The sequence below is a fragment of the Mastigoproctus giganteus genome, chromosome 7, assembly GCF_048544385.1.
Source record: "Mastigoproctus giganteus isolate SK-2022 chromosome 7, ASM4854438v1, whole genome shotgun sequence".
In the NCBI taxonomy this organism is placed as follows: domain Eukaryota; kingdom Metazoa; phylum Arthropoda; class Arachnida; order Uropygi; family Thelyphonidae; genus Mastigoproctus; species Mastigoproctus giganteus.
In genome coordinates this window covers 97,249,953-97,262,217 of record NC_143581.1, presented here as the reverse complement: position 1 = coordinate 97,262,217, position 12,265 = coordinate 97,249,953, and the positions used below count along the sequence as shown (strand labels likewise).

Genomic DNA, 12,265 nt, shown 5'->3' with positions numbered 1-12,265 from the left:
ACTCTTTTTTGTAATGAACTTCATGATACGTTTACTGTTTCATTAATATCATTAATGGAAATTTAAACATTTACATGATCATCAGACATATAATCCTGAAGTGTTGTTAATAACCTGCAAAAACTGAAAATTAATAGAGTAAACTAATAATTTCTTCTACTAGAATAAATGAAAAAACATTCGCTTTCTTACTTTTCTCCACCATTGTAACCGCTGTCTCTGCCAATAATCAAACCAAAATAAGGCTTTTCTTGCTTGGCAGAAAATTAAGCAAATAAGACCAGTCCATTCTGCTGGACACCTAAAAAACACAAATATTAAGCAAAAATAGTCACAATTAATATAAACCTGATATTTTGATATGTAATAAAAAGTGGTGTAACAAAAATAAAGATTTACAAAATTAAAACACTATTATACCACATTAAAGGAATTTTTGCAAACTGCAACAAGTAATGCTGAAGAGGTGCTTTACTGACACCTTCATTCAAGCAAAAATTAAAAATGAAACTACTAAATATGATAGATAAATTAATAAAAAACACAAAACAGATAAGAAAGGATCTACACTCACCAGGGCAAGCACAGAAGCACAATCTCCTGTTTAAAGAATGGCACAACTGCTGGCAGAAACAAGCAAGGAAATGTCACACTGCACCAACCCCAATTGGTGAATACAGACACCCCATTAAAGAAGAAAAAGACAGGAAAGTTTACACTTCTTCAAGATTTATTAAAAGATTTATTCCCACATAACTGATTAAAAGAATTATTCTCATGTAGATTAGATATCGATTACAATCAAACAATTCTCTTCCTAGTGTGAGCTCGTAAAGCAGGAATTTTTTTCCCATAGACGTAATGTTAAAAACAATGAAATTTGACCACAGTAATATTAAATAAAGGTCAACAAAACAATAGTTTATGGTTAAACAATGATTTATTTATCCAAAGAAATGAAAACATAGTCTTTAAAATCAAGCAAATTAATAAAGAAATTATTTATATCATACAGATGTTAAAGAATGTTTATTCTTCATCATCATCAACTAAATGCACAATCGTTGATGGTTCTTCACTCATTGAGGGCTCTGCTTTCGTTGGTTTGTTGTTAGCACAAGGAGTCATTTTCTTCTTCGGAAATGCTTCAAGAGTCGTATGTTTCCAAGACAGTCTTCTCTTTTCTTTAGAAATTTCGTGATAGCATGCATAAGCATTTTTTTTAAAACTTTAGCAACTTTTCTAGTGCGCTCGAAATTTGAATCTTGACTCAAAAACTCAATTGCTTTTTCAGTGTGTTGAAAAGCTTCATCAAGCCCCTTGAGAGTAAAGGAACAAACAGGTGTTTCATCTGTTAAATCTTCTTTGTCCTCAGCTTCTTCACATTTTGCCATTTCAAGGTCTTGATTTGTCAGCTCTCCATTGTGTGTTTGAAGCAGATCAGTTGACGTTAGTTGTAGAAACCTCAAGCTGCAACTGGTTAGCAATACTAACAACCGCTTCTATTTCATTTTGTACGATCTCTGCTGGTTCTTGAAATCTTTCAAAATTATCAATAAAATGATGACAGAGTTTATTCCAAACACCATGTTCTTCTCTGTAATTTTGCCCCATTCTCATTTTATTATTTTGATCGCATCTAAAATATGGAATTTTTTTAAAAATTCTTTAAGAGTTGAACCTCCCTCCTTATCTCTGCCTGAATAAATAAATGGACACACAGTAGTAATGTATTGTATAGCTACACGTGTGGTTTGTAATGCTGTATTTATGAATTTTTAGCACTTATTTATTGCAATTAATGTTCATATTTTCGACTCTGTTGATACTTGATATTTGAAAAAAAGAATGCGTAAACCTGGGAACTCAAAGTGGGAACTATTTGTATTCACTTTTTCCATTTTCCAATATGAAATTGCTTATACTTATTGCTTAAACTTTTTTTTTCAGAATTTGTTTTCAGGATATGAATTTCAAATATACCCATAGGTATATTCGAAACAGTTGTATAAAGAGGAGCATTATATTGAGGTTATAATGTACATATAAATTCACAAGTTAAGCAAAGATATAGGATAACATAAAAGTAAATAAATATGTTCATTAATAAATATTTATTTTTTGCATTAATGTAGCACATGGTTTGTACTTTGGTTACAAATACAGTTTACAGAGAAAAGGCCTATCACAATTAACAGCTTACGATAAAGTATATATTATTCAGTTTAATGAATGGATAAACAATATTGAATAATTGTCCATGAGTCAGTCCTTGTTTCTCTTGTTAAATGTCTACTACAGGTTAGCCACAGTCTATACTAACACAGTTCAGGTAATGCGTAACTGTCTAAAATATCCATGCAGGTTTTGATTTCATATGATCAGGCATTACTAATGGACTGAGTCTGAACTAAGTGTAACTGTCTCGTACCTCCAACAATTATCAATCCACTGCAGGATGGAAGCCTCGTCAACAATTCATGTTGAGGCAAATGGACCATAATCTGCCACGCTGGTTCAGCGTGGGTTGGCACATCGACTGTATTCAGCAGTCATGGGCTTGAACCTTGGTCTACTCAAAGAGTACTGCACTCCTGCTCTTGACCACTCGGATGCAGAGGCCATCTTTTTTTTTTTTTTTTTTTTTTATCTCCAACAAACTTCATGGTTGAGATGATATACTATGACAGGAGGCACTCATCAAGCAATTTCCACATTCAAACACATTTATCATAAAGAAACACTGGGCAGCAAGTTTCGTCACTCAATAGTACCTTCTTTCAATGTTCTAGAGTCCATTAATGTCAGAAGAAACATCATTTCGATGGGAGCTTGGCATTATTGAAATCATTTGGGATCATGCAACAGCTGCCCTACCACTAAATCCAAGGCTATGCAACTCTCTACAGATGTTCCTGTGGCTTCTTGGACCTGCTCCATAATATATTCCATAGACAACGTGCATGACATAGAACTACCCTTCTTTATAGTTTGTTGAACACACTCTGTTAGTTTATGAGGTTGCCCAAACCTTTATTTCATTGTGGTATCACCTATGGTCGTCCATCTTTGAATAACATCTACCACATGGATTTTGGAAGGATCAGATAAGTCACAGTTGTGAACACAAAAAATAATTCTAGCATACTGTGGCTGCACAGAAAGACCCACAAGATTTATGTTGGAATGCATGCATGATGGGGGTGAACTTCTGGAGCAGTGCATAATATTTGTAAAAGGGTATCCAAACACTTTTGGTCATATAATGCAGTTACATTCGAATCTAAGTAACTAATACCAAAGTTAAAAATATAAAAATAAAAAAACATAAATACCATATCTGAGATTTCAATTTATCTACTTTATTTCTTTCTCTTATATCCATTAGAGCTTCCTTTGACCTCTCATTTTTCATCTCAACTGAAACATTACTATTTTTACTGCATTTCAAGGAAAACTCCTGCTTGCACGTACGAGATTGAATCAATCCAAATGGCATCTTTCCTCCACACAGTTGTAATGCTGATGAATAATGATATACTGTACCTAAATCAAGAAAATATCCCAGCTCAATACAGCTAACTGGCAAATAAAGCAGGAAGAAATATATCTGAAATTAACACATAATAAAAGAATTATTTTGCTTTTAACATAGTTCAGAAAGAACATTATATGACTGTTTTTGCACACTTTATCTGAAGGGGAAAACATCACTACTATGTGCAATTATTTATAAATTAATTGTTTGCAAAGGAATGATACATGGTTTACCATTATTAAAGTTATATGAAAATAAGAGACACTGTCACACCATGTGAGAATTTGCTTAAAGTTGTTTACTAAAGATGTAAACTATACTCAGCTAACTTAATACAGGATGACTATGTTTCAAGGTCAGCTGAACCCTATCCGGGACTGCCATCAGAACCAGACAGGATTCATGGTCCTTTAGTACCAGATAGATATATTTAAGGACCCATGAGAAACAAGAAATACAGTCATCCTCTATTAAGACTGATGTGGTAAAGTATGATGATGTTTGTTGACTGATGTCATCAATCAACACCTTAACACAAAAGTCCTGGGGTCACCAGAACCCTTGAAATATAAGAAAAAGGATTTTAAAACCAACTTCAAAAATTTCAAAAACATCTTAAAACCAATTCTCATATGGTAATCTAAGAGTGTTGTTTATTTTCATTTAACTTCTATTTATAACCTTTTAATTTACTAAGACATTTAAGAGGTACAAATTCCCTTCAAACATTTTCAACTAAAATATACACTTCATGTTGGATGTACTATATTCCATGGAAAGACCAATATGTAGTGTTTTTTTTTTATCTGAAAAGTATGCTTTGCAATGCTTTTCAAATATCCCCTGCCCCTCCGAAACAAAACGATGATGTGGTCTGTGAAGTGATATATTTGCATGCCTGCTTACTCTTACCGGTTATTTTTTTCCCATAGAGGGAATAAAAATAAAAAAGAATGAAAAGAACAGTTTGCTCATTTGACAGAAAAAGCCTTACAATTTGTAATATATTTTAACGTAGTGCAAAACGTTTGTAATTGCACTAAAGCCGAATTTGAAAATTGAATTTGAAAGTTGAAGTGTGTTATTAAAATTTCATGATATAATATTTCACATAAATATGTGTTCAAGACATTAATATCTGAAAAAATGTTTTTACTTTTGTAATACGTTTCAATTTCCTTTTTTTATTATTGATTTGAAATGCAATAATTAAGTAAAATAGAGGAAAAACTGCAACTTCTACATACAGTCAGTTCTGCTATAATGCAAAATTTTCAATTGATATATTAGGGAACAATGCAAACTATAACGCGATTTTCGCTTTGGCTCATGCACAATTTCGTCTGCGAGTAACACCAGGTGAACGCAAAACCCGGCATCAAGCCGAATGTAGCGACCTGCGCAGCAATAGATACAAGTTTACGAAGCTTAAAAAATATCAAACATCAAATGTGTGGGAGCTATATTTCCCATTTACTGTAAGTGTATTGGTTGGAGACATTGTTGTCATTCGCTGCATTCACAAGATTTTTTGTTCAAACATAAATTTCATAAGACGGGATAGTGTGAGCAGAGCACATCTCTGGAGGTCACTACCATAAAACAATTTGCAGTTCCTAGTTTATTGGGTTTTTCTGTTAGCGCAGTCTAATTATAAACGGGTAGTAAACTCGATCTTACTGCATTTGCAATAAGATTTTAAAATTCTAATAATTCTTGATAACGCACCAAGCCATCCTCAGATGGTTGCTGAACTCTCTCCGAATATCATATTCATCTTTTTACCTCTGAACACAATCTCTTTACTAAAGCCCCTTGACCAGGGTGTGATAGCAGCATTTAAGGCTTACTATTTAAGGCAAACATTCAAGATAATGGAATTCTAAGGATAATGGAACGATAATAGAATTCTAAGGCTTACTATTTAAGGCAAACATTCAAGATAATGGAATTCTAAGGATAATGGAACGATAATGGAATTCTAAGGCTTACTATTTAAGGCAAACATTCAAGATGTTAACAGCGATAATGGAATTCTGTTGGTTTTCACATTATGGTGAGATGTGGTTCCCCTTCCTCTTCAATCATATAAAAAACAAATAAATTTTCAGAATCTTCTCTTTTGTGCATGCTGTGTTCATTGTTATTGATTGCTTATCTTTTTTACTGTTTTAAATTTTACAAAAAAAAAGTCTGTAAACAGAAATATCAATTAGTGTGTATATATTTCATTAACAATTAAGCTATGTATGTAAGCATACATAGTCTCTGATCAATACAACTAAATAGGAAATATAGCTCAACATTTGAAGTTTGACATGTTTACATGTCAGCTCAATATATATGAGGTGATAATACAGGAACTCCCTGACTTACGTAATACTCGACTTATGGAAATTCGACTTTACGTAAGTTTTTGCTGGCCGGTGCAAACTTATTTTGCATCCCATAGGAATAAATGGAGGCATTGTGAAAATATTGTAATGTGAACCCAATAACACTGTTTTTTTGTTTGTAATTTGTTCCAAGTCCCTGGAAGTTGAAAATTTCACTGTATTACTAAGCTATTTAACTCTCTAAAAGGTCATATTTATAATGGAAATTGCATTAACCTTTCATCATTATCATATGTTCCCATTATAAGAATCAATTTTAAACACCTTTGTGATATTTTTCTAAAGCTCGTTTCTGGAGGTCACGACCATAAAACAAAAACAATTTGCACTTTCCAGTTTATTGGGCTTTTCTGTTAGTGCATCTAATTATAAACGGGTAGTAAACTCGATATTTTTGCATTTGCAATAATCCCCGTACTGCAATTGTGTGGGTTTTTACGCTATTATGGTGAAATGTGTTCCCCTTCACTGAAATCTCAAACATATAAAAAACAAATTTTCAGAAACTTCTCTTCATTCCTATTTATGTATTACAATGGTGAAGGAAAAGCGACCAACGAAAAGGGCAAGTGGTGGTAGTGCCAGGAAACGAAACAAAATTGATTTAGAAATGAAGATGGAATTGATTAAGAAGTACGAAGCAGGACGACAAAGTTTGTCATCTATTGCAAGGGAATTAGGTCTCGCTGCTTCAACAGTGAACGCACTTAAGATGAACAGTGATCACAAAACAGCATTCAGGTGCTATATCGAAGATAGATTTTGATTTGATTTGATTTTTAATGGCGCATTGGCAACTAAGGCCATAATGGTCGAACATAGAACAGCTGTTAATAATATGGATGGAAAATCATATTCAGAAGTGAGTGCCCCTGAGTCTAATGACTATTCAGGCAAAAGCAGCAAGTATTTATGAAGATATTAAGGATAAGTACGGCAAACCCCAAACCAAGTTCGTGGCAAGAAATGGGTGGTTTAATAGGTTCAAGCATCGTGCTGGTTTCCACTACGTTAAAGTATGCAGTGAAGTTGCCAGTGCCGATTCTGCAGCTGCAAAGAAATTTTGTGATGTGTTTGAAAAAATTATTGATGAAGATGACTATTCAAAACAGCAAATTTTTAACGTTGACGAGACTGCTCTGTATGGAAAAAAATGCCGGATGTAACATACATTGCCAAAGAGGAAAATACAATGTCAGTTTCAAGGCACCAAAAGATAGGTCCACACCTTTGCTTGGGGCTAATGCAGCAGGAGATTACAGATTAAAACCACTGCTTGTGTACCATTCTGGAAATCCTCTTGCATTTAAAGGCATCAATAAAGCCACCCTACCCATGCATTTCCGATTGAACCAGAGAGCATGGATAATATCTCTCTTTCGGGATTGGTTTAAATGCTGCTTCATTCCCGAGGTTGAAAAATATTGTAAAGACAATGACATTCCTTTCAATATTTTGCTTTTATTAGATAATGCTCCTGGAAATCCTACGCATCTAGATAATTTCAATTCAGAAGTGAGAGTCATATTTATACCGCCAAAGACAACATCACTCATCCAACTTATGGATCAGAGTGTTATTTCGAATTTAAAACCATACTGTTTACACACAACATTTGCTCAGGCATTGTCTGCAGTGGACGATGAGAAAAATTTTATGTTAAGAGACTTTTGGAGATCTTACAATATTTACCACGCCATCTTAAACATTAATAAGACCTGGGCAGAAATTACTAAAAGTTGAATAAATGGCACATGGAAGAAAATATGCCCACGGCATGTAAAAGGCTTCGAAGGATTTGAAAAAGATGAATCATATGAAGAGGTTACAAATAAAATTGTAAAGGTTGCAGAGCTACTTCAGTTGGAGGTTGATGCCAAAGATGTGGAGGAGTTTGGTTTGTTTTTTTTTTTTTTTAAGGAGCATTAGCAACTAGGGCCATATTGCTCCGGGTCATGCAGTGGTCATTCCCTGACCTTTCCGCATCCTCCGCATTTGGTGGTGACGGGCTCGAACCCCGGTTTAATCAAGAAGCGTGTGCTACGCACTGCTGCTCCTTCCCACCTGGCTACGGAGACGCCATGGAGGAGTTAATAGAGAAAGAAGAGAAGGAATTATCTAACAAAGATCTTATTGACTTGCAGGTAAGTAAAGTAAGGAAAGGTAAGGAAAGTAAAAGAAGAAACTGCTGACAAAGCTCAAGATGAACCAAAGGAGGAGCCGAGACACGTCACCAGAGAGAGAGATGGCAATGGCATTTCGCGAAATTGCATCGGCAATGACGAGATTTCAGAAGATGGATCCTGACAGCGAACAATTCTTAAAAGTTAACAGAGGGGTGAATGATATGCTTGCTTGCTACAAAGAAATCTATGATGAAAAGAAAAAAGCCACAGTCCAGTCATCCATTAATATGTTCTTTCGTAAGGTTGAGTGGCCGACCCTTTCTAAATCTCAACAGCCCTCAACCGCCACAGCAGCGTACTTATCAGCTGAAGACGTCAATTCTGGCAAAGATGCTCGAGAGGTAGAACTTACTGAAAATTATGCCTGTCTCCTCTCTTTTTTTGTAATTTTATAAATTTGAAATTTTTTTAAATTGCGCACATTTTGTAATTTTTCCTGCACATGAGATAAAAAATTGAATAAATAAAATAAATAATTCTATTTACTTGTTCGTCGAACATTTCTTTTTTGATTCAATCAATTCAGCGAGCACAGTTGCAAGTGCTGCACAGGGGAAATTCTGACTTACATAGCGTTCCATGGAATGCAACTATTATGTAAGTCGGGGAGTTCCTGTAGTGTGTTTCCGCCTTAAAGGCAGAAACATGCTACATATTCTCACCTTACACACATGAACCTCATGTATCACTTACCTCAGTTCACCCGCATGCGTTATCCTACAAGTGTGTGTCTTGGACTGTTCTCTCGCATTTGTTAACTTTTTTTTTTATAAAAAAATATATTCATACAGCATCCCAGACATAGGTAAGTGTCCTGAAGTATAGAAGAGAAACTTGAAATAATGAAATGTTTCGAAAGTCATGAGAGAACATGTGATATCTTGGGAACAACAGACTTAAGTGAATCCACATTGCATACCATCAGAGACAATGCAATGAAAATAAAAGCTACGTGTATAGCTGGAACAACTTCAAGTGCCGCAAAGTCAATTAGAACAAGACCAAAAGAAATAGAAGAAATGGAATGGCTGCTAAGTATGGATTGAAGACCAAACCAAAAAAAAAATCGGGAGCAAGCTTTCTCATAGTGAAAGAGAAAGCAATAACAATATATGAAGACCTTCAAAAGAAATCACCAAATCCTGCAGAAGTGGCTCCTTTTAATGCTAGTAGTGGCTGGTTTAGTGGTTTCAAACAGTGCTACTTTTCACAATGTTAAGCTGTCTGGTGAAGCTGCAAGTGCAGATGAGGAAGCAGCAAAGGCATTTCCACCTGTGGTATAGAAAATAATTGAAGGAAGGCCAAACATTGGATCAGATTTTCAACCTGGATGAAACAGGCCTCTATTGGACTTTTAAGGATGCAAAAGATCACTTAACTGTGATGTTCGCTACCAATGCCAGCAGAGACTTGAAGTTAAAACCAGCAGTGGTTTATCACTCTGCCAATCTGCAAGTTTTAAAAGGAATTGTGAAATCCAGCCTTGGTGTTCACTATAGATCCATTGAGAAAGGTTGGATGACTGGGCAAATATTCACTGATATTTTAGTTGAAGCTTACCATGATGCTTTCAAAAATTATTGTAAGAAGAAGAACTTAGAGTTTAAAATTCTAATAATTCTTGATAATGCATCAAGCCATCCTCAGATGGTTGTTGAACTCTCTCTGAATATTAAATTCATCTTTTTACCTCTGAACACAATCTCAGCCCATTGACCAGGGTGTGATAGCAGTTATTTGGTTTTTTTTTAATGAGCATTAGCAACTAAGGCCATATTGCTCCGGGGATATGCGGTGGTCATTCCCTGACCTTTCCGCATCCTCCGTATTTGGTGGTGACGGGCTCGAACCCCGGTCTAATCAAGAAGCGTGTGCTACGCACTGCTGCTCCTTCCCACCTGGCTACGGAGGTGCCGTGTGTGTGTGATAGCAGCATTTAAGGGTTACTATTTAAGGCAAACATACAAAATGTTAATTGCTGCTACTGAAGGTGACAAGGCACATACTGTTATAGAATTTTGGAAGGGATTTAACATCAAAGTTGCCATTGATATGATTGTAGAAGCCTGGAATGATGTTACAAAAGACTGCTTGAATTGTGTGAAGCAGAAACTTATCACCCACTTAATTTGCGATTTTGAAGAACAACTTCAGAACAACTAAAACAAATCAAAGCAGGTTGTGTTGCTCTTGCAAAAGAAGCTTAACCAACTAGAAAAGGAAGATGTAGAAGAGCTTCTATCGTCTCACAATGAGGATCTATCTACTGAAGACTTGCAACAACTTGTTGCAGCCAGTCAAGTGGAAAGTCAACATGAGGATGACAACGAAGTCCAGCAGCTGCCCCATGAGAACTTAAAACAGCAAAGTTATCAGCTGCTTTAAGTGGAATTGAAAAGCACCTGCAGTGGATTGAAGATGTGATTGTAATGCTGAATGTAGTAGGATAGTGGTTGGTGGCATTCGGACCCATTTGGAACCATACAGGCAGCTCATGAAAGCTGTATGAAAGGAGGCAGAAAATGCAACTAAAGCTAAATAGCTATTTTAAACCAGTGCAGAAGAAAGAAAATCAGGACAGTGAATCACACCCTTCCACATCAGGTATAACACCATTTCGTCCTAAGAATGATAATGCTCCTTCTACCTCTTCACTATAACTCACCACCTACCGCCCTTCACCACACCCACTTCAAACAAGCAAACTTCATATCTTGTCTAGGTAAAGTGCTATATTTACTATAAAGTTTATTTATTTATTAGAAATTTAAGATGTTTAAACCTGTGGCAGCAATTTTATTGGATTTCTATCTTTTTTTTTTTAGTATTTTACTTACCAGACTGAACATTTTTTTTTTGAGTGCTCTACTCCTATCCTTATTTTTCCCATAAGCCCTGTTGTTTTTAATGCGCAACCATAATGCGAAGATTTTAGGAACATGTGTATTATAGCAGAACTGACTGTATTAAAAAATGCATAAGAATTTATTTGAACAAATAATTGTTCTTTTGAAATAATTTTCAGCAATATTCATTGCAACAAAATTTCCATACAGTGATATGATTCATGAATCCCTTTCCCCACAAGAAGTTCACTATAACAGGATTTTATTGTATTTAAGGTAATATTACACTGGTGTGCTGTGCGCACAACCTACAAGTTGTCCAAGAACTGTTGGTGAACCCCTCAAGTCTGTCCCCATGAGCCAGTAGTGCATTTCACAAACATTCCCCCTCCCTCAAAGAACCAAAGGTGTGGCCTGCATGTCCCCAATGGTGCAGTTCATTTTAAGTATGACAGTTTTAGAGCTTTTTATTGCATCAACTACTTAATCTGATCAGTGTGCTTTCTGGTACACTATTTCATGTGACCTTTTTTAAATGTACAGTGTGTGTGTGTGTGTGTGTGTGTGTGTGCACGCGCATGTGTGTGTTTTCACTAGCCAATCTGCATATCACACCAGCTAAAAAACAGAATAAATCACAGAGCAAGCCTTCTGCCTAAGATCACCTAACTACTACAGAAGTTAGGTGATCTTAGGTGATCCTAACTACTTGACTGAAAAAGCCTTTAGGAACTCCTCCAGTCTGCAATGAAACTGAACTCAGACCTCTACTAGCAGTCCCAGAGGATTATGTTGATAACTATATCACAGATATTTTCTTCTGTCTAAAATGAAGGATACATTAAACAACAAGATACAAATTTGAAAAATTTTACAATGCAATGCATTAGACTGGAATATATTTGAACAAATAATTAGTATTCATGTGATCAAATATTTTGAAGTAAACGTTTCTCTTCCTCTTCAGTAGGAAGTGAACAGACTTTCCTACTGAACTACTTATTGCTTGGCCTGCAACTAATTAGCAAAATGGCATAATTGACTGTTTTGGTCACAGTGTCCCACTTCCTTGTAATAGGACAGGTAACTGCCACCCATGACTGGTTTCAACCTCAACTGGCTGGAAGTACTAAGTTATACTCATCTATAAGGTACATCAATTATTTTTTTTTTATAATAAAAAAAAGTTTTACATAAAAGATTTATTGTTGTTTGCTGGTTTTTGAAGTCAATAAAATAAAAGATTATATAAATGTATCTTCTTTAAGTAATTAAAGAACTCAGTTATAATCAACATCT

The 12,265-nt window shown here is 35.3% G+C and overlaps 1 protein-coding gene across 1 annotated transcript in view; it reads right to left on the bottom strand.

The window, feature by feature from the left end:
- The window catches only part of PolG2 (DNA polymerase subunit gamma-2, mitochondrial), an 86,003-nt gene that overhangs the window by 42,199 nt on the left and 31,539 nt on the right, over positions 1–12,265 (bottom strand). Inside the window, exons 4-5 of the mRNA XM_090377790.1 lie at positions 3,336–3,546; positions 193–301 (exon numbers count right to left, since the gene is read on the bottom strand). Of these exons, the coding sequence (XP_090233916.1) occupies positions 193–301; positions 3,336–3,546 (320 nt within the window). The remainder of the gene's footprint in view (positions 1–192; positions 302–3,335; positions 3,547–12,265) is intronic.